Here is a 19,088-nt window from a genome sequence, read left to right as displayed (position 1 = left end):
CATCACATTCATGACCACCCACAGTTCCTTCTTTGTATAAAGTCACTGAAATTACTATTCCTGTCTGCTTTTTCACCAGAAACCACAATAGCACTGGTATCATCGGCTGGGTGGAGTGCCACGTTCGCCTTTCTGCCACACGTCGCCTCTGCTGCTCCTGCTTTCAAGGGCAACACATTTTTGATCTTTTCCTACGACCGACTTAGGTTTTGTTCCCTGCCCCCTCCTCAGTGCCTCACTTCCAACCTTTCCATGCCACAGCACAGGTTAACAAATCTATTGACCACTCTGGTTTTCTGGATCAAATTGCCATTACCACAGTCCCTTCAGCAGATCGTATTAAGGAGTTTTAACTGCAACCCGTTTATCGTCCCTAAACCCAAAAGGGGGGCATCCACCCAAACTTGGATCTCAAAGCTCTCAATGTCTTCATTAGGTCCACAAATTTCACACCTAATCTTATCACCTCTACACCAGGGAGACTTTCAGGCTTCTGCGGACATCGATGTTTACCTTCATGTTCCCATCTATACAGTGCATTACAATTTCTCTACACTTTGCTGTGGGACCACTGCCCTACCAGTTCATGGGCAGTGGCCATTCAGGCTCTCATCTGCACCTTGGGTATTCACCAAGGTGCTTTCGTTCTTAGCATTAGTCCGGTGCCATCTTGTGGCATCACTAGACAACCTCTTGTTGAGGAACAGTTGGTGCAAGCTGTGGGGCACGCGACTGTCTAGATGTTAGATTTGGGCAGACCCTGAAACTTCAGAAATCAGTCAGAACAGATTAATAGGAGTATCTGGATCTAATCCTGTAAATTGCTCAGGTTAGAGTCTTTCTTCCACAAAAGAACTTGAAACCCTCAGGTCTCAAATTCAAACTCCAGTTCAGCAGCCCGACTGCTTTTGCATGAGAGACCAGACCCGTTGGTTACCTCCTTCAAGGGCAGTTCAATTTGCCCATATTTAATCCAGACCACTGAAACAGAAGAGTCCGTTGTTTAAGGACAAAATCACTCAGAAATCGGAAAGGTCGTTCTGCATCTGAGGATTCTCATGTTGTATGCCAGCCTGTTGGGCTGAGAGAAGTCCTGGGCATCCTGACCGTGCAGGGGACTGAGAAGAGTCATCTCCGATCATCCTTTTACTTCTGATTTGTTTCTGCAGCACAGGACTATCCTGACAAAAGAGCCAACCAAACCAGATTCAGACATCACAACAGCAGTGGCATTGCTCAGTGAACTCCCTGCATCGAGAAGGTGGTAGGATCCTGTCCTGCGCAGAACTTCACAGCCATGAGCATTCCAGGTGTTGATGACTGCCAGACAGATGTCCTCAGCTGGTGGTACCTGGGTCCAGTAGAGTGGTTCCTTCACCCGAAGGTGTTCCATGATCCATGTTGCAGCTGGGGGATGCCTGATGTGGGCCTCCAGGTTCAACAAACATGAAAGGGTTTGTCTGTAGGTACAGGGGTTCTCCGATTGTGGTGTGATCACTAAACCCTAATCTCTGCCATTACTACCCTGAAACTTTTCTTCGCAGGATCAAGATGGAGAGAATACCAGTTATCCTCACTGCTCTGGCCTGACCCAGGGAGCATGTGGCACATCAACCTGGTAAAATTCCAGGCAGATGCTCCGCGAGCACTTACATCCCGATTCATGGTTGCTGGTTTTCAGATAGCATTGGTGTTAAAGTCAAGGCTCTAAATAGGGACATGGAATCCAAGTCTGATTCCTATGATACAAAAAGCTAGAACGCCACTTCCTGTAAGGGTAGACATGGAAGGCATACTTCACTGTGAGACTCAGGGGCTTCGATCCCAGCAGGTTCACCGTGAGACAAATCTTTTCCTTACTGCTGCTGGGTCTAGACTAGAGGTCGACCGATATGGGTTTTTCTCTGGCCGATGCAGATATTTGGAAAATCGGGGTGGCCGATATATGATGCAGATTTTTGCGGTCGATATTTTAGGCCGATTTTTCTTCTCCCCCCCCCCCCCCATCTCATAAAATCTAACGGTTAAAAAATAAAAGCGTAATGCCAGACATCGCATGCGATTCGCACCACATTGGAGTGCACATCACATGCAATGTCTGTGCGATGCAATTTTAGCCATACATACTGTATGGCTGAAATCGCATTGCATTCGCACCAAAATGGTGCAGGACCCTTTATTTGGTTCGCACGGGAATCGGACCGTATGTTCACACCCATCCAATCCGATTCCTGCACCATGTCATCGTTTGCACTGCGATCTGGAAACTGATCTGGGGGTATTAGCTTTACATTGACACCTGTAGTGGTTTTCAGATCTCAGTTTGAACCACTGTGCGAGTCAGGTGCAATGTGGGACCCGCACTGAATTTGCACAGTTCTCGCATCGCACTAGTGTGAACCGTGCCTAAATCTGACTGCCCATAGGAGTAGAGTGGGGCTGTGTCTGTGTTCGCTCAGCAGAAACTGAGCGGACATGGGCTTATCTGCCCGCACTCAGCAGACGGATACCCCACTGAGTAAAGCCCACCCTGTGTCTTCCATTTTGTCCCCATCAGCTTTGTTCTGTCCCCCTCCTTTTTCACTTGCTCTTTGTCCCCCAACTATTCCTCATGAGTTTACCTCTCTAGTCTAAAGAGTCCCCATGGTGTACATGCAGCAGCTGCAGGCTGCATAATCAGAAAAAACAGCCACATAGAATAAAGCATATAATCTATGTTCTACCTTCCACTGAGGATTCTCATACGTGCCATTCCAGAACCTGTAACTGCTGGCCCCGCCCCTTGGCATCACTCGGCCCCTCCCTCTGGTTTTACTCTTCCCGGGCTCTCCCTCATCTCACTCGCCCGCCAGTCTTGTGCAGGACTTAAGGTGGGATAGGATTGGTCATAGGGTGGGCGGGAGGGAGAGAAGGGGAGGGGTTCAAAAACGAGTGGCCATCATCTATCTTGCAGCTTACTGGAAGAGGAGGAGGAGAAGGAAGGGCTGAGGGAGCAGAAAGAAAGAAGTTTGTGAGGCAGCGTCTGAAATTCACAGTGCCCAGGGCTGTGCTGCTTCTCACTGTGTGCGCCGTGTCAGCTGTGCTGAGCAAGGTACATATGGGAGCCGCGAGTGCCGCTATGCTAATCGGCTTAATTAGCATAATAATCGGCCGATGGCGATTCCCTAAAAAAAAACAAATATCGGCCGACCGATATATCGGTCGACCTCTAGTCTAGACCAGCATTTAGCCATCACTAGCCAAGTTCCTGCCCCATTTTGTGTCAGAGCTCATTGGCCACTCACTCTTAGACCATATGGACAGTGTAGTCCCCACCATCCGTTCTCTCCTTTGACTCCAAGGGATTGGCGTCTGGTTCCTTCTGCACTTCAGTACCTGATGTTTGAACCCATTAGATATATACCCATCTCTTCCCCTACAAGCTCCCCTCCTTTCGGGCCCCCTACAAATTTTAAGTCCGAAAATCCTATTTTTTTACTATCTTTCTGGCCCAATGGATTCAATGATGCGCACCATAAGCATATTAGGTGCTTTGTCTCTGACATTCCTGATCCAACTAAGCAACTAGTATTTTAAGGTTGTAATGCAGCCTATAAACTTCTCTCAACTCATATCCTTCAAATCAGGGTTTCTCAATAAAATGCTACATACACCACCTGGACACTGGTTACCTCTTTCTTAATGGATCATGAAAAGATGCCAAATTAGTCTATTATAGTATCTACAGAATCAACTCAAGGGGACTTAACCATACTCCTGTGTGCCTTTGGTCATGCCCCACTTGTTCATTCAAAAAAAATTCACAACTTTACAAATAGTAGCATAACTTCTCCAACAGGGGGCACGCTAAAAAAGCAAATGGAAAATTGAGGCATTACCTTGTCCTTGCCATACTTTAGAAGGCATGGTTGAAATTTTGTCACATGAAGAAGGCTGAATCCATTTCCATACAAGGAAATCTGTTCCTGCTATTTTCTGTGTTTCAGTCTGTATACGAGACTCATTTGAAGCCAGGAATTCAACTGCCCGTTCCCAAGCCTTTTTCATTTTTTTCCTACAGGGAGAAAAAAAAAAAAAAAAGAAGATTAGCAATTTAAAAAGTGTTACATTAACTGCTTTGGTTAGAGCAATGGGTCCTGATAGTAATCATCCCAGAGTTCTAACAGAACTTTGAGTTATAGTTGGAGCATTAATCGATTAACCACTTCTGCTACCAAATATTTACCCCCCTTCGTGACCAGGCCATTTTGCTACGGCACTGCATTATTTTAAACGGAAAATTGAGTGGTTGTGCGACACTACACAAATAACATTTATGTTTTTTCCCCCCCTACAAACAGAGGTTTCTTTCCATGGCATTTAATCACCTCTTTATTTTTTTTTTTAACAATGACAATTTGAGAAAAATAATAAAATAAATTCTAGTTTAGGCAAATCTCTAACCTGCTACATGTGGTAAAAAATGGTTTTATTTATTTTTACTAGTAATGTCAGCGATCAGTGACTAAGAGGGGCTGCAACATTGCGGTGGACAAATTACACTTTTTGGGGACCAGTGACACCAATAAAAATGATGCACTGTCACTTGGCAGGGAAGGGGTTAACAGGTGAGCTCAAAGGGTTAAACGTGTCCACTAGGGGGGAATTTCAGTGTGGGATGCTTTAACTGTGGGAAGATCGAGCCGTTTTCATGCTTCGCAGAAACAGGCTCAGTCTTCCCTTGTCGGGATTCATCGGAGGGTCTGCCAGGCCCACTGATGCAGCTTCCGCAGCAATTTGCCACATTGGGAACTGGTCGCCTTCGGTGCGCAAGCGCTGAAGACCCAGGAGCGCGAGATCACATACCTGCAAGTGATTTTGCACAGAAGAGCTGGCAATCTGCAGTACAGTGGGTAGAGTGGAGCCTCGGATTGCGAGTAACGCCGTTAATGAGCGTTTTCGCAATACGAGGACTGTATTTAAAAAAAAAAAAAAAAAGTCACTCCGGGTATCATGTCAGCGACGGAGGCAGCGAGCGAGGGTCGCTGCAGGGGCTTCGATCTCAGGTAAGCAATTTATAATGAGCTAGTATGCAAGGCATACTAGCTCATTATGCCTCTTTTTTGAGGGTTTACTTCCTCTTTAAACAGGGTTGGCATTCCTGGGAGTTGTCCAATGTGGAATTGGTGGGTCAAAAGCGGTGGAAAAATTCAGTTTACTTCTAAATTTAAAATGATGCTCCTGAGGGGGGAAAAAAATGGGCTGAAATCACACTGTCAAAAGTAAAGCGCATGCATTACTTTTGAAAATTCACTGCAACCTTATCGCAGTGTACGTCTGCACCATGTGATCCTGTGTGGGCAAATGCACTGCGTTTGGGGTGTCACTAAACAAATATCAATACCTGCTGAAGATTGCAACTGCACACCAGAGCATGTTGCGGGAAACACAGGTTTCAAGTGCCACTTTCTGGTATGAACAAGCCTCAAACACATAGCCAGTGTTTAACATGGATTTCAATGGCACTAGTTCACACCAAATGCAGTGTGTTCCAGTGCAGTCAACAGAAGTAGAATGTTGCATTTTCTCTGTATGGAACGCATCTGGAAAGTGGAAAAATGCAATAGACACACACCAAAGCGCACGTCCTCAGGGAGGGGGGAGAGAAATGCAATACAACAACACATCAAAAACCTGCACGCAGAAAAAGCATCCAGAATGCAAAGTTGTGGTGTGAACTGCCCCTGAAAGAGTACAGTACTTATTTCAGATTACTGTAAAATTAACAAAGTGTGGCCATGCAGTGGAAAAATAGGATGCATTATTAGAGGGATCACCTGCAGGAGGAAGGACATCCAGATTATTCTACAGATCTTTAGTGAGACCTCATTTAGAATGCTGATGTCCAGTTCTGGGGACCTCACTTACAAAGAAATATTGAATCCAGAAACAGGCATCAAAAAAATGGGGGTGCACACATGACCACAAGCTAGCAGGAGGGGAACCCCCCCCTTGTAAACATCCCTTGTAATAGAATAGGGGACATCCCCTCGCACCCACGTCGGAAACAGTTCCAGAAGCTCATGGGTCACTTGGACTGGTTTCATGAGAAAGCTGGCCATTTGCAAAAAAATTATATTGGGGTTATGGTCAATATCGCCAGCAAGTGGTCAACTTTCAACAAATTTGCACTTATAAAATTTTGCCACACCGAAATATAGTACTACTAACCGGTCACAAGCTGGTATCAACGAGTCTCTCACATGTGGGATGGGTGTGCAAGGATCAAGCGCTTTGTTTTCTTGACAAGCTTCACCATGACTTTTCAAAACATCTAGAAAAAAAAAAAAAAATGCAAGCAGACGATTATACACGATGCACATTATCTCTAGACAGCAGTCTCAGAATTAGGACAATGCACAATAGCCTGTGGATTATCTTTATCTCAGCATTAGAACCTTGCCCGAGAACATTTATCTGCAGATCCCAGTTGTGAAGAAACTTTAAAATACAGGTAATGTCAGCTTTATGTAAATCTTTGCTTTTAAAACCATTGGTGCATTTTGCGATTATAAAAAAAAAAAAAAAACAAACACACACACACACACACACACACACACACACACACACACACACACACACACACACAAGCTTATAAACCCCTAAAAAGGCTCCGCTTCATACTACTGCAATGCCATGATTGTGCTTTATTGCCCATTCAAAAGACTATGAATTAACCTAGGGCTGAACCAACCAATTGTCAACCATTTTCATAATCAGTCAGCCGATTAGTTGGCCTGCATACAGAATGCATCATTTCAATGTTTACATCAGGAAATACAGCTCAGTACACCACCCATACATGTCAGCAAGTGCCTGAGAACTTGTCCCATGAGGCATTGCTTCTCACACATTCAAATGTAGTCTTGGGCAGAAAGTGAGTGGTTCTAAAAAGGCAGAAGTTTTATTTTTGCTTGCTATAGGGGCACTCTATACTATACTTTGCGTCTTGCTATTGGGGCCAGAAGCGTTGGTGGGGGACCCCAGAAGAGAAGACCCCTTTCACACTGGGACAGGGGCGGCGTCGGCAAAGCACCGCAATTTTAGCGGTGCTTTTACCCCCACACTAACCAGGCAGATTAACCACAGTTTTACTGCTCCCCCAGTTGAATGAATGAAAAACATATATATATTTGCCAATATAAAGTCCAAAATACTGTCGGAGGAGGCAGTTTACATACTACAGAAAATGTAAACAGATCCTATTGAGTTCACAAGGGGCACAGCCTGTGAAGCATGGCTATTAAAATAAATGAGGCTGTGCTGCAAACGATGTTGGGCCAACAAGGAAAAAATAAAAACCCCCACACACGGCACAGTGTCAGGATCACCTCTTGAACGCTGAACTGAAAAGTGACCTACCGCAGATCGCTTTTTAGAACAAATGCTAGTATGAACCTAGCCTTAGAAAGCCCTAGGTGGTAAACAATGAGTAGATTTTAAATGGAGAACCGATTATATATATATATATATATATATATATATATATATATATATATATATATATATATATATATATATATATATATATATATATATATATATATATATATATATATATATCTCCTAAAAGGTGTTAAATGATTAGAAGTGGCCTGGTTATACATACTGTCTAGAACTGTTGGTGGCCTTTGGTATATATTTGACAACTTCCCTTGACACCCAAACGCTACCATTCCACCATATTAGGGCTCACCTATAATTTTTATGACCAGGTCATACATTTGTTTAGTTTCTTCCTCCTCTTTTGCCCAACGATATTTCATATATCGAAGAACAGCCCAGACAGCAGCAATGCCTGCATAAAACAAATGTAAAAAAAAAAAAAAATGTATATATTCTCCAAGAAATTACAACATTAGTAGTTATGCAACGGATTATTTTTGCAAATATCAAAAGGCAAGATAGGTTATGAATGTAGTGCTTAGTCGGTGAAAGTCAGCCATTTTTAAAAGAAAATCTCCTTTCCTTGTAGAAGTTTAGTGCCATGAAGGGCTGTAAAGAGTCAGAAACACTATATTATGCAGTACTTTTCCAGCCTTTAAAAAACATGCAAGGACAGGAGACCCATCAGCTTAGAGCAGTGTTTCTCAACTCCAGTCCTCAAGGCGCACCAACAGGTCTTGTTTTCAGGCTCTCCATTATTTTGCACAGGTGATTTTATCAGTTTCACTGCCTTAGTAATTACCACAGCAGTTTCATATGAGGGAAATCCTGAAAACATGACCTGTTGGTGCGCCCTGAGGACTGGAGTTGAGAAACACTGGCTTAGAGAACTATATTGTCCAAGCATTATGCGGTCCTTTAATTACTTGAAAAACCCTTCATGCAGCACAAAAATATCAAAAAGTAGGAGGTGCACCAAATGGAAATTTTGGTGCCAAAATGCACCTGACCAAAAATGACAGTTGTTAAAAATATATATTCAACTTTATATCATGAATTTATATCATGAATTTAAATTAATATGAATTTGTCGGGAAGAAGAAGAATGTGTGCCAATGGTGCTTTCAGTAAGCACCGACAAACAGCCTTTATTTGTTCACTGCTCCACCAGTCCGGTGTGCACTTAATGGCTGGATATGACGCAGATGTCCCCAATCGGATGTGATGTAAATCGTGGCGACTGCGCAGCCTCAATGCATTTCACATGTACCATGTCATCAGGAGCTTTAAATTACTACACTATATTAGCCCCGCTCTCTCCATTACTTATTTATGGTACTGTGAAGCGGAGCAAACTTTTTTTTTTTTTTTTTTTAAAGACATTATTAGGTTTAAGACAAAACATACAAAAAAAAATAAAAAATACCACCATAAACGTTAGGCAATACACTCAAACATAGTATATATAAAGTAGGCACAGTGGTAAAAGGATCAGGTATAATACCTGGATATAGCAAAAGAGGAGGTCCAGACAGAGATCCGTGAGGCACGGCCCATCAATGGTCAAGCAAGAGTAGTACAATCAGTGCTGGGAGAGGGTTAGCGGACTAGCCAACCATCTACCCCAAATTTTGTGGAAGGTTTTGTTCCGTTTCCGTAGTTCAAAAGTTTATACAGTGGAATAGTGTCATTAATAAGTTTTAACCAGAGGGATTTCAGAGAGGTCTGTGCGCCCTTCCAGGACAGTAAAATAGCTTTTTTAACATAGAAGAGTATACGGAGTAGTCTCTTGGCATGTTTGGATAGGTGTAATTCGCCAAAAATGCCTAATAGGCAGTTCTTGGGGTGGATTATATTTGGGAGACCTAGTGCCGATGAGATGAAAGCACCCACTTCTCAGAAGTTCCGGACTACCGGGCATGACCAGAACCAGTGTAAGAAATTGGCCTTGTGGCCACAGCCATGGAAACAGGCAGCTGAGGGCAGGAGACCCATCTTGTGTAACCTAGCCGGCGAGTGAGGTGGGTTTGATGGAAAATTTTGGCCTGTATGATGCGGTCCCGGGAAGCAATAACAGAGGTTTTGTACGCATTTCACAAAATTCTGACCAGTCCTCGTCTACCAGGGAGATGTGCAGAGAGGTCCATTTTACCTGAGCTTTGTGAAACTTGGGGTTAAAGTCAGTCATTAGGGCTGCATAATAGGTGGACAAGTTTAGTGGTATCTGGCTGTCTGAGCTCAGACAGCCAGATACCACTAAACTTGTCCACCTATTATGCAGCCCTAATGATTTAGGTATTTTGCATGGGGAATTGGCAAGGATATAGAGTAATCTCGGTAGGCAACTCATTTTGAGGACGTTGGCCCTCCCCATAAGATCCAGAGGCAGATTCATCCACTGCTTGGTCTGCACCTGAAGGCAGACCAATAGAGGATCCAAGTAATTAGCGACATATGAAGATAAAGGGGTCTGCACCAGAACCCCAAGGTACCTAAAGGAGGATACCACTTAAAGCTTGGAATCCGGGTGAATCAGGGGAGGCTCAGTCACGTCTAGGAGGAAAAGACTAGAATAGTCTCCAAAGGTATTAATCTCCACCAACAGGGCCTGAAGTGATTCATTAGTACAGGGCTCGACAAACCCCAGGCGCCAGGTCACATTGACGCCTAGAATTAATGGCCTGTCGACTGGGCTAGAGTGCGGCAGGTCTCTTGTCCCCATGCAAGACCCCATTCCCCCCCCACCTCGCAGGTACGCGGACTAAGATGCTGCTCTGGGCAGTAATTGAGGCCGCGCCATTGCGGCCTGCTGGAGCGAGGTGCCCCTTTTGCTCTGTTGACTGAGGGCATTGCCCTTACATTGCTCACACTGCAGGGGAACTGGTGCTCTCTTCTGGTGGCCAGGGCTGCTACAAGCAGGCACTGGCTGCGCCGAGGGCTTCCCCTGCCTGACAACTGGTTGAAGGAGTTGTGGGCTTGATCTGGTGCCCATAACGATAAGTGGACAGGGATTGTGGGGCAGCTGGTTGGAACAGCTTTAGTTCCATTTACACACCCCCTCCCCCCCACAAAGATGGAAACAGTTATCTGTAAATTTAAGATCGGTTAAAAAGGTGTTCATTAAAAAAAAAAAAAAAATGGCTCCTAACTTTTTTAGCTGGCTCCTAGTTTCAAGGTAAATTTGTCAAACCCTGCATTAGTATCAGCCAGATACACCAACGTGTCATCCGCATAAAGCGAAATGCTCTCCTCTATATTAGCAATTTGAGTCCTTTAATTGAGGAGGAGGAGCGAATGCGAACCACAAGCAGCTTCATGGCCAGGACAAACAAGAGGGGTGACAACGGGCACCCCTGTCGTGTGCCCCTAGTAATCAGAAAGGGGCCAGTGATAGAGGAATTGACAAGCGGATCAAACTTATTGGTGTAGGTGGAATTAAATCCATATTAAGAGGGGACACTTTGGAAAATGGCACCCGTGGAATAATCCCATTAAGATATTGAGGACAAAAATTCTCTCACCAGATCCAATTGGCCCTCAAAGTCCTAGTGTGGTGGAGCACTATTTAGCAAACTAACGTGAGCACTTGTTCTGATGCAAGCACGGTGATTATGACGCTTGGAAGATACACTTTTGGACTTATGGTTGTTTACTCCATTCTAAAAATGCGCAGAGAAATTGTTTTATATAATTTTTTTTTAAAAAGGGGCAGCTGTATTTTCACTTATCATTGAGTGTTATTTAAAAATCGTAAAAAAATAAAATAAATAAAGTGCTTAAAAAGAGGAAGCAAACTTGTAAAAAAAAAAAAAAACATGCAAGACAAAAGGCATAATGAGCTAGTATGCATAGCATACTAGCTCATTATGAATTACTTGCCTCAGATCGAAGCCGTCCTCATCTCTCCCTCATAGGAGATGCCGAGAACGGCACACAGACTGATGCAGCGGCACATAGGTGCCATTGCGTCAGTTTGCTCTAGTGCGCATGTGCCAATGTCAGGGGATATCTCCTAAACCGTGCAGGTTTAGGAGATATTCTTGTTAGCTACAGGTAAGCCTTAATATAGGCTTACCTGTAGCATAAAGTTTAAAAATAGGGTTGACAACTTTAACTCAAAACACTTATAAGTGAACGAAACCGACTTACCTAGAGGTAAAAGTGACAGCCTGTAGGCTACAGTAATAACTGCACGTCGAATGCGACATAGAAAGGACATCTGTGGGCGTGTAGATTCCAAGTACTTTACACTGGTGATATTTAAGTGATCATCTTCCAAGTCTCCAGAACACCTATTTAAAAAGTAAACCATTAGGTATAAAGCATTTGAAAAAATCCATAAAGCACAAAAAAAAAAAAAACCCACACGCTGCCACAGCTCCCGGACAAGATGCCCTTAGGTGTATTTGCAGCTCTCAGGGTTGCACCTACGCATGGCAGTTGTGAGTACTTCTGATGGGGATATATTTTCCAACTACATCCCTCCCTATGGCCTTTCTGCCCTTTAAGGCAGTGACTCGGACACCTTTATATTTCATTTCAGATTAAGACATTGCTGCTCCTGAAGAGTGGATATAAATACTCCATGAAATGCGTTGAGCCTCTGTATATGCAATGTTTAGCCGACCATGCATGTCTTTTTATTCTTATGATAACTATAGATTATGATCAATAAGAATTTTATGCAATAGGAAGTTTCTCAGGTGGTATAGCAATAACCCCTATCCATCGTCATGTATTATGTTCCCATGTGTGCATAGATGAATTTTACTGTAATGTGTATTTGTATGAATTTTTATTATGATTTAAATATACAATTTTCTGGCCCCCCTATTGACTGCTTGTTTCATTTAAAGTCCCGCCCCTTTCCTTTTTCTCATGAAACCAGGATGGAGGATTGAGACCAACAGGTCTCTACCTCATTCAAAGTAAAAAAAAAAAAAAAATCGCCTGAAGTTCCAGGACGTTCATGAGGAGACCAGACACATCCAATGTCCAACTCCCCTGCACTGACAGGTGTCCAGGAGTCCTACGCTCAATGGAGCGACACCACTCATGAGGTTCTTCCAATAGATTGCAACTTTTTTCCAACTGAGCAGGAATCCTGCTCAATCAAGCCAGAGACAGACCAACTTGTGTCACAATCACAGGATGCCGTGTTGTAGGAACCTGGGCAAAGGGGACTACGATGAAGGATGCTACCATGGGGAGAGTGGGGTGGACAGTGGCTGAGCTTGAAGTGTTTCAAGGATTAGACCCAAATACTCTAAGCAATGAGTCTGTTCAAAACAGACTTCTGAAAAATTCAGAACCCAGCTGAATCTGGACCAAAGCCATCAGTCAGGGCTACATTGTTAATCTGTCATTACTGTTCCCTCAGGAGGGGAATGTCTGGATAACCAGCAATGGAGATGTTCTAATCTAGGAGCACAGCAACCAGCACCCTGAACACCCAAGCTGTAAAATAAATCCTGAATAGCAGAGCCAAATATGTAATTGCAATGGGCTCAGAGCAAAGAAAATGCTGCTGGAAATATGGGTAAATACAGATATGGTGTCCATGCAAAGCAGACAAGACAAAATTAAAAGGTTCCAAAAAGAGACAAAAAGGGCGCAAAAGACAAGGTAGAACAATCTCTGCAAGAGTGAGATGCAAGGGGTCTCTGAAATAGCATGGTCAAAGCAGAGATCTGTCCCTTAAATCAGGGCTCGACAAATCCATATATATATATATATATATATATATATATATATATATATATATATATATATATATATATATATATATATATATATATATATATATATATATATATATATACACACACACACACACACACACACACATATATATGTGAGTGCACCCCATTTACCAGGAGGCAATGAGAGGATGAGACGAGGAGCTCCTCAGAGAAGGAAATGGCAGATTAGGAAGACTGCCTAGCAACAGCCATTTCTGCAAAGTTATGCCCATGTATACAATGGACTTTTCTATGAATGGTTCCCAGGCATTTAATCCAATGCGCTTGCATCTTCACCTCTAACAAAATACAGGGGATCACTGTAGGTACAGTACTCTTTTGGCCTTGGTGGCCGATCCAATTGAAGCCCACCTCTTAGACTATATCAGGGTGTTAAGAACTACCAAGACTTAGGGGAACTGAAGGAACGCCTCAGAGAGGGACAACCTCAAAGTAATCTAAAAGCCGAGGCTTAACTGAGCTGAAAGGGGTTATGCCAGGGAAGGGATACCTGCCTTCTTCTGGCCACCACCTATTCACCTGAAGGTGGCAGCATAACCCAAGTAGACAGATATGTGAGTCATTTGTGTCCTGTGGTATACAAGAAAGGTGTCCATACTCCCAGAACACTAGGAAAAAACCCTGAGGCATGCTGGGAGAAGGAGGGGTCAGACTGGGCTGGTCCACAATTTGTTTTCTCATGTCCTAAGCCTCCTGCAGGAAACCGTCTGAATTTGTATCCTGCAATAAACATGAAAGCTTGTAACACTATGCATGTAGCTTAATAAATTATACTTACTTTATTCCAACATCTTTCCCAGACTGTAAAATCCAGCTCAAAGAGTTGTTAAACTCACCGATATATTCTTGACCTAGACCCTGTTCAATTTAAATTGCATTAGAAATGACATTCCAAAAGGAAACAGCAAGCACATACGTTGATAGAATATCACACACGTAAAGCAAATCTAGGCGATAAAGGAAGTTCCTCGGACCAGCAAATTGGTTCACTACAGAAATGCCTTACAAGTCTTAAATAAGCAGACTACTCTTGTATGCTTTACAAGGCCAAGATTTTAAAATTTCAAAACGGATACCTTTAAGACTAAATTTTTCAAAGAAAAGCATTACAGATCTTTTATTGGTCAACAGCCAGTAGCAACAGAGAACTAGGACAGTACCAACCTGTAAATATTCAGCTGCCTCCTGGACGGAAATACGACCAAATTCTGCATCACCACAGATATAATCTCCTGTAAGATTGATGAAACCAAAAACAAAAATCATGAATACCAGCAACATTAAACTGTAAATATCCTGAGTTTTCACTGGAACTAAAGTAGAAGAGAAAAACATTCTAAATGGGGCCAAATTGCTCCGATAACTGTTCAAGACCAGATTTACCTCACTTTCGATTTCCTTGGACTTCCCCAATGGGATACCAAAAAAAAAACAAAAAAAAACAAACACCCTCCTGAATCTAGCATCTATCCAAAAAAAAAAAAATAGGATTTTTGTACTCACCGTAAAATCCATTTCTCTGAGTTCATGGATGGACACAGCAGCCTTTGACCTTAGGGTTATATCCGCTTCCTTCAGGAGAGTTTAGGCAGAAACAAAGCACTTTAAGTGTTAACACTTTCCTCAGTGCAGCTCCTCCCAGGGGGCGTGGTTCCCCGGGTATAACCCACACCCTACTCTAGCAGCTCCAGTTCGTAACAAGCAGTACAAACAAAAAGGAGGGGTGGGTGCTGTGTCCGTCCATGAACTCAGAGAAATGGATTTTACGGTGAGTACAAAAATCCTATTTTCTCTTCCGTTTATGGACGGACACAGCAGCCTTTGACATCCCCAAGCAGTGTAAAAAAATTTGAGGGGTGGGAAAAACAACACAGCAAACCAAGCTTCACCCCAAACAAAACCGGAGTTACTCAACGGAGGAACTCCAACTTTAAACTGCCGCCTGTAACACCTGCGGCCGAAGGAGGCATCAGAAAATGCACTCACATCCACCTTGTAAAACTCTGAAAAAGTGTGGACTGACGACCAGGTCGCTGCCTTACACACCTGTAACACAGAGGCTTGATACCGGAAAGCCCAAGAGGCACCGATCGCCCTGGTCGAATGCGCCGTAACCCGAAAGGGAGGCGCCCGCCCCTTTAGGGCACAGGCCTGAAGCACAACCTAGAAATGGTGGCCGACAAGACTGCCAGACCTATTCTGGGACCAGCCACCGACACGAACAGTGAGTCCGACTTCCGGAACGGAGCCGTAGCAGAGAAGTACACTCGTAGGGCCCGAACCACATCCAGGGAAAGTAAAGTGGCCTCTTTCCGTTTTTTCGGCTGAGGACATAAGGATGGAAGAACAATGTCCTCATTAATGTGGAAAGCCGAAACCACTTTTGGGAGAAAAGATGGCTGCGGTCGCAGCACCACCTTATCCTTATGGATGACCAAATAGGGAGCCTTGCAAGACAACGCCGCCAGTTCAGATACTCGTCTGATCGAGGTAATCGCTACCAGAAAAACCACCTTTTGTGACAGAGTCAACAAAGGGATCTTTCGGATGTCCCCAAAGGGAGCATCCTGAAGCACCGAAAGGACTAAATTCAAGTCCCAAGGGGGTAGTGGATGGCGCACCGGAGAAGCCACATGTCGGACCCCCTGTACAAACGTACGCACCAAGGAGTGCACTGCCAAGGGTCGCTGAAAGTAAACGGCCAGAGCCGAAATCTGACTCTTAACCATACTCAAGGCGAGAGCCTGATCCACTCCCCGCTGTAAAAAACAGCAGAATCCTAGACACCACGTATGAACGAGGGTGCCACTTCATCTCCTCACACAGAGATGTAGGCCTTCCACGTACGATGGTAAATCCTACGTGAGGTAGACTTCCGTGCACGCAGCATGGTAGAGACCACCGAGCCCAACAGGCCTCGGTCCATCAGTACCTGGCTCTCAACAGCCACGCCGTTAAAGCCAGCGACTGTAAAGCAGGGTGGAAGATCAGACCCTGCGACAGAACATCTGTTCTCAGAGGTAGACGCCAGGGGGCGTCTGCCACCAGACACACCAGGTCCGCGTACCAGGAGCGGCGCGGCCAGTCTGGGTCGATCAGGATTGTTGGAATCCCTTCGGCTTCCACTCTACACGTCTTACGCGTCCGCCCACGAGTCATTCGACCTGGCCACGAACCGTGGCACCTTCCGGTTGAGACAGGACGCTAGAAGGTCCACGTCTGGAGTGCCCCACTTTTGGCACAGACCCCGAAACACTTTCGGATGAAGTGACCATTCTCCTGGATCCACTGATTGGCGACTTAAGTAGTCGGCTTGCCAATTCTGAACACCCGGAATGTACACGGCCGATAGAGCCGGAACGGACCTTTCGGCCCACCGAAGGGTGTGCGCTACTTCCAGTGCTGCAGCCGAGCTTCGTGTGCCTCCCTGATGATTGACGTACGCCACGGCCGTGGCGTTGTCGGACTGGATCCTGACCGGTCGGCCCTGCAGCTCCAGGGACTACCCGGCAAGGCACAGCTTGAGTGCTCAGAGCTCCAGAACATTGATCGGCAGGCGAGACTCCTCCTAAGTCCAGCGCCCCTAGGCTGACTGGGTGCCCCAAACACCCCCCCCCCCAGCCGGAGAGGCTGGCATCCGTTGCGACCACGGTCCAGTGACATGGCAGAAATGACTTCCCGGCCCAAAGCACCGGAAACGTCAGCCACCACACCAGGGAAGACTTGACCAGTTGACTCAACTGAATCTGGGAATCCAGAGAAGACGGGAGCCTGTCTCAACTAGACAGAATCTCCTTCTGTAGTTCCCTGGTGTGGAATTGGGCATAAGGAACTGCCTCGAAAGAGGCCACCATCAGACCCAGAACCCTCATGCAGAATCGAAGAGACGACCACTTCTGGGTCAACAACTGCTGCACTGCAGATTGCAGAGTCTGAAGTTTCTCCGTTGGGAGAAAAACTCCCACCTCGACGGAATCCAGGACTAGCTCTAGGTATTCCAGACGCAGAGACGGAACCAACACTGACTTCTGGATATTCAGAAGCCAGCCGAACTCTTGGAGAGTGACACGTGATAGACACGTCCTCTTCTAATTCTGAGCCTGAGGAAGCTCTCAGGAGAAGGTCATCCAGATTTCCCACGATAGCGATCCCTCGCTGTCTCAGCAGGGCCAGTATCGGGGCGAGCACCGTGGTGAAAACCCATGGTGCCTAGGCCAGGCCGAACGGGAGGGCCACAAATTGAAAGTGGTCCTCCCCGATCGCGTCCAAGATATCCAAGGATGCCATGAAGTCCCCCTGATGGAGCGCTGCTATTACCGAGCGAATCGACTCCATCCTGAATTTTTGCACTTTGACAAAGCAATCGAGGGCCTTGAGGTTCAGGATTGGACGGACCCCTCCTTTTTGGGGGCTACAAACAGATTGGCGTAAAACCCCTGAAACCGTTCCATCGAGGGAACTGGCACAAATCACTCCCCTGACCAGAAAATCCTGGACAGCCCCTGACAGAGCCTGCCGGCTAACCGGAGGAAACTGGAGGTTGGAAGGAAAAAATCAGTTTGGTGGACAAGAGCGAAACTATCTTGTACCCCGAGGAAACTACTTCGCAAACCCAAAGGTTGGAGAGGAGAGACCTCCACCGAGCCGCGAATTCGCAAAGCCGCCCCCCCACCCGAGACCCGGGCGGGGGCAGACCTTCATGCGGAAGCAGGTTTGTCCGCAGGCTTGCAGAACCAGGGGCGCTTCTGCCCTGCAGTGGGCGCCTTAGCACCTTGCAAACTTTTTCCTGCACGAAAAAACGCTTTGGGGTAGTAAAAGAGGGCCCTTGCTTACGGCGAGGCTCCTTGCCCTTCCCAGACTGTGGGAGCAGTGTGCTCTTACCACCTTTGGCATCCTTAATGTCGTCATCCAGGGACGCCCCAAAAAGCCGTTCACCCTTAAAGGGCAAATCCACCAAGGCCTTCTTGGAGGATCGGTCCGCAGACCAGCATTTCAGCCACACAAGGCGGCGTAGTACCACCGCATAGGCGGAGGCTCTGGAAAGCAAGGGAAGCGTATCCAGGGCCGACTCGCAGACAAATGTTAGACCCTGAACCAATTGTTCAGCCAGGTCCTTGCAGGCCTCAGAAGCATCCTGCTCCTCCAGCTTCTGTAGCAACAACTTTGCCCGTTCAGTCAGTGTCTGCGACACCAGAGACCCGGCCACAACCGGTCTCACAGCCAAACCCACAACTGTGAACATAGGAGAGTGGAGGCTGTGGCCCGCTCTATCAGTGGGGTCCGTAAAAGCGGGAGCCCCTTCCACAGACAATGTGGTGGCTTTACTCAGTTTTTCAAGTTTCACCTGTATGTTTCTCTCAGGAAAGGTTTCTACTCATGAAGGGAGATGTAAGCTTGCAATACATATTTCTCCTCAGGCTGGTGTACATGAACTAAAGCCTGCATTAACACAGGAGGGTCCGCTGACGGAGGAGAGACCCACTTTATTTTTATTTTTTTTAAAGTCCTCCTCAAAGGGATAACGGACCGCAAAGTTTTTTTAGGAACAGCAAAAACTTTTTGTGGCGTGTCCCATTCCTTACATAGCAAATGCTCCAAATAAGGAGCCCAGGGAAATACTTTTTTGCGGTGCTGGGTGGCTTGCGGAACCCAAAAGGGACCGGCACAACTGGTGCTCCCGCCAAATCCTCAAGTTTATGAGTATCACGCACCGCAGAATAAGAGCTCCAACAAATTCTATCATTTACTGACCCTGAGGCAGAGTCATCCTCACAGTCCGTGTGGGTTAAGCCTGCATCATCTGACATTACAGAACCAGACAGCAGGCAATGAGCCTGTGTCAGAGACATCCCCAGAAGCAGGCTCAGGGAGGGGGCGCTTAGTACCCCCCCTACTGGGCAC

At 45.6% G+C, this 19,088-nt stretch overlaps 1 protein-coding gene across 2 annotated transcripts in view; it reads right to left on the bottom strand.

The window, feature by feature from the left end:
• LEMD3 (LEM domain containing 3) overlaps positions 1-19,088 on the bottom strand; it is a 61,302-nt gene that overhangs the window by 17,480 nt on the left and 24,734 nt on the right. For both annotated transcript variants that reach the window (XM_040344087.1, XM_040344086.1), the window contains exons 4-9: positions 14,352-14,419; positions 13,966-14,045; positions 11,575-11,717; positions 7,736-7,837; positions 6,211-6,313; positions 3,879-4,054 (exon numbers count right to left, since the gene is read on the bottom strand). In XM_040344087.1, coding sequence (XP_040200021.1) covers positions 3,879-4,054; positions 6,211-6,313; positions 7,736-7,837; positions 11,575-11,717; positions 13,966-14,045; positions 14,352-14,419 — 672 coding nt within the window. The remainder of the gene's footprint in view (positions 1-3,878; positions 4,055-6,210; positions 6,314-7,735; positions 7,838-11,574; positions 11,718-13,965; positions 14,046-14,351; positions 14,420-19,088) is intronic.

Source organism: Rana temporaria, chromosome 3, assembly GCF_905171775.1.
Source record: "Rana temporaria chromosome 3, aRanTem1.1, whole genome shotgun sequence".
In the NCBI taxonomy this organism is placed as follows: Eukaryota; Metazoa; Chordata; class Amphibia; order Anura; family Ranidae; genus Rana; species Rana temporaria.
Note: the sequence above shows the minus strand (reverse complement) of the source record. Positions and strands in the feature narration are given on the sequence as shown.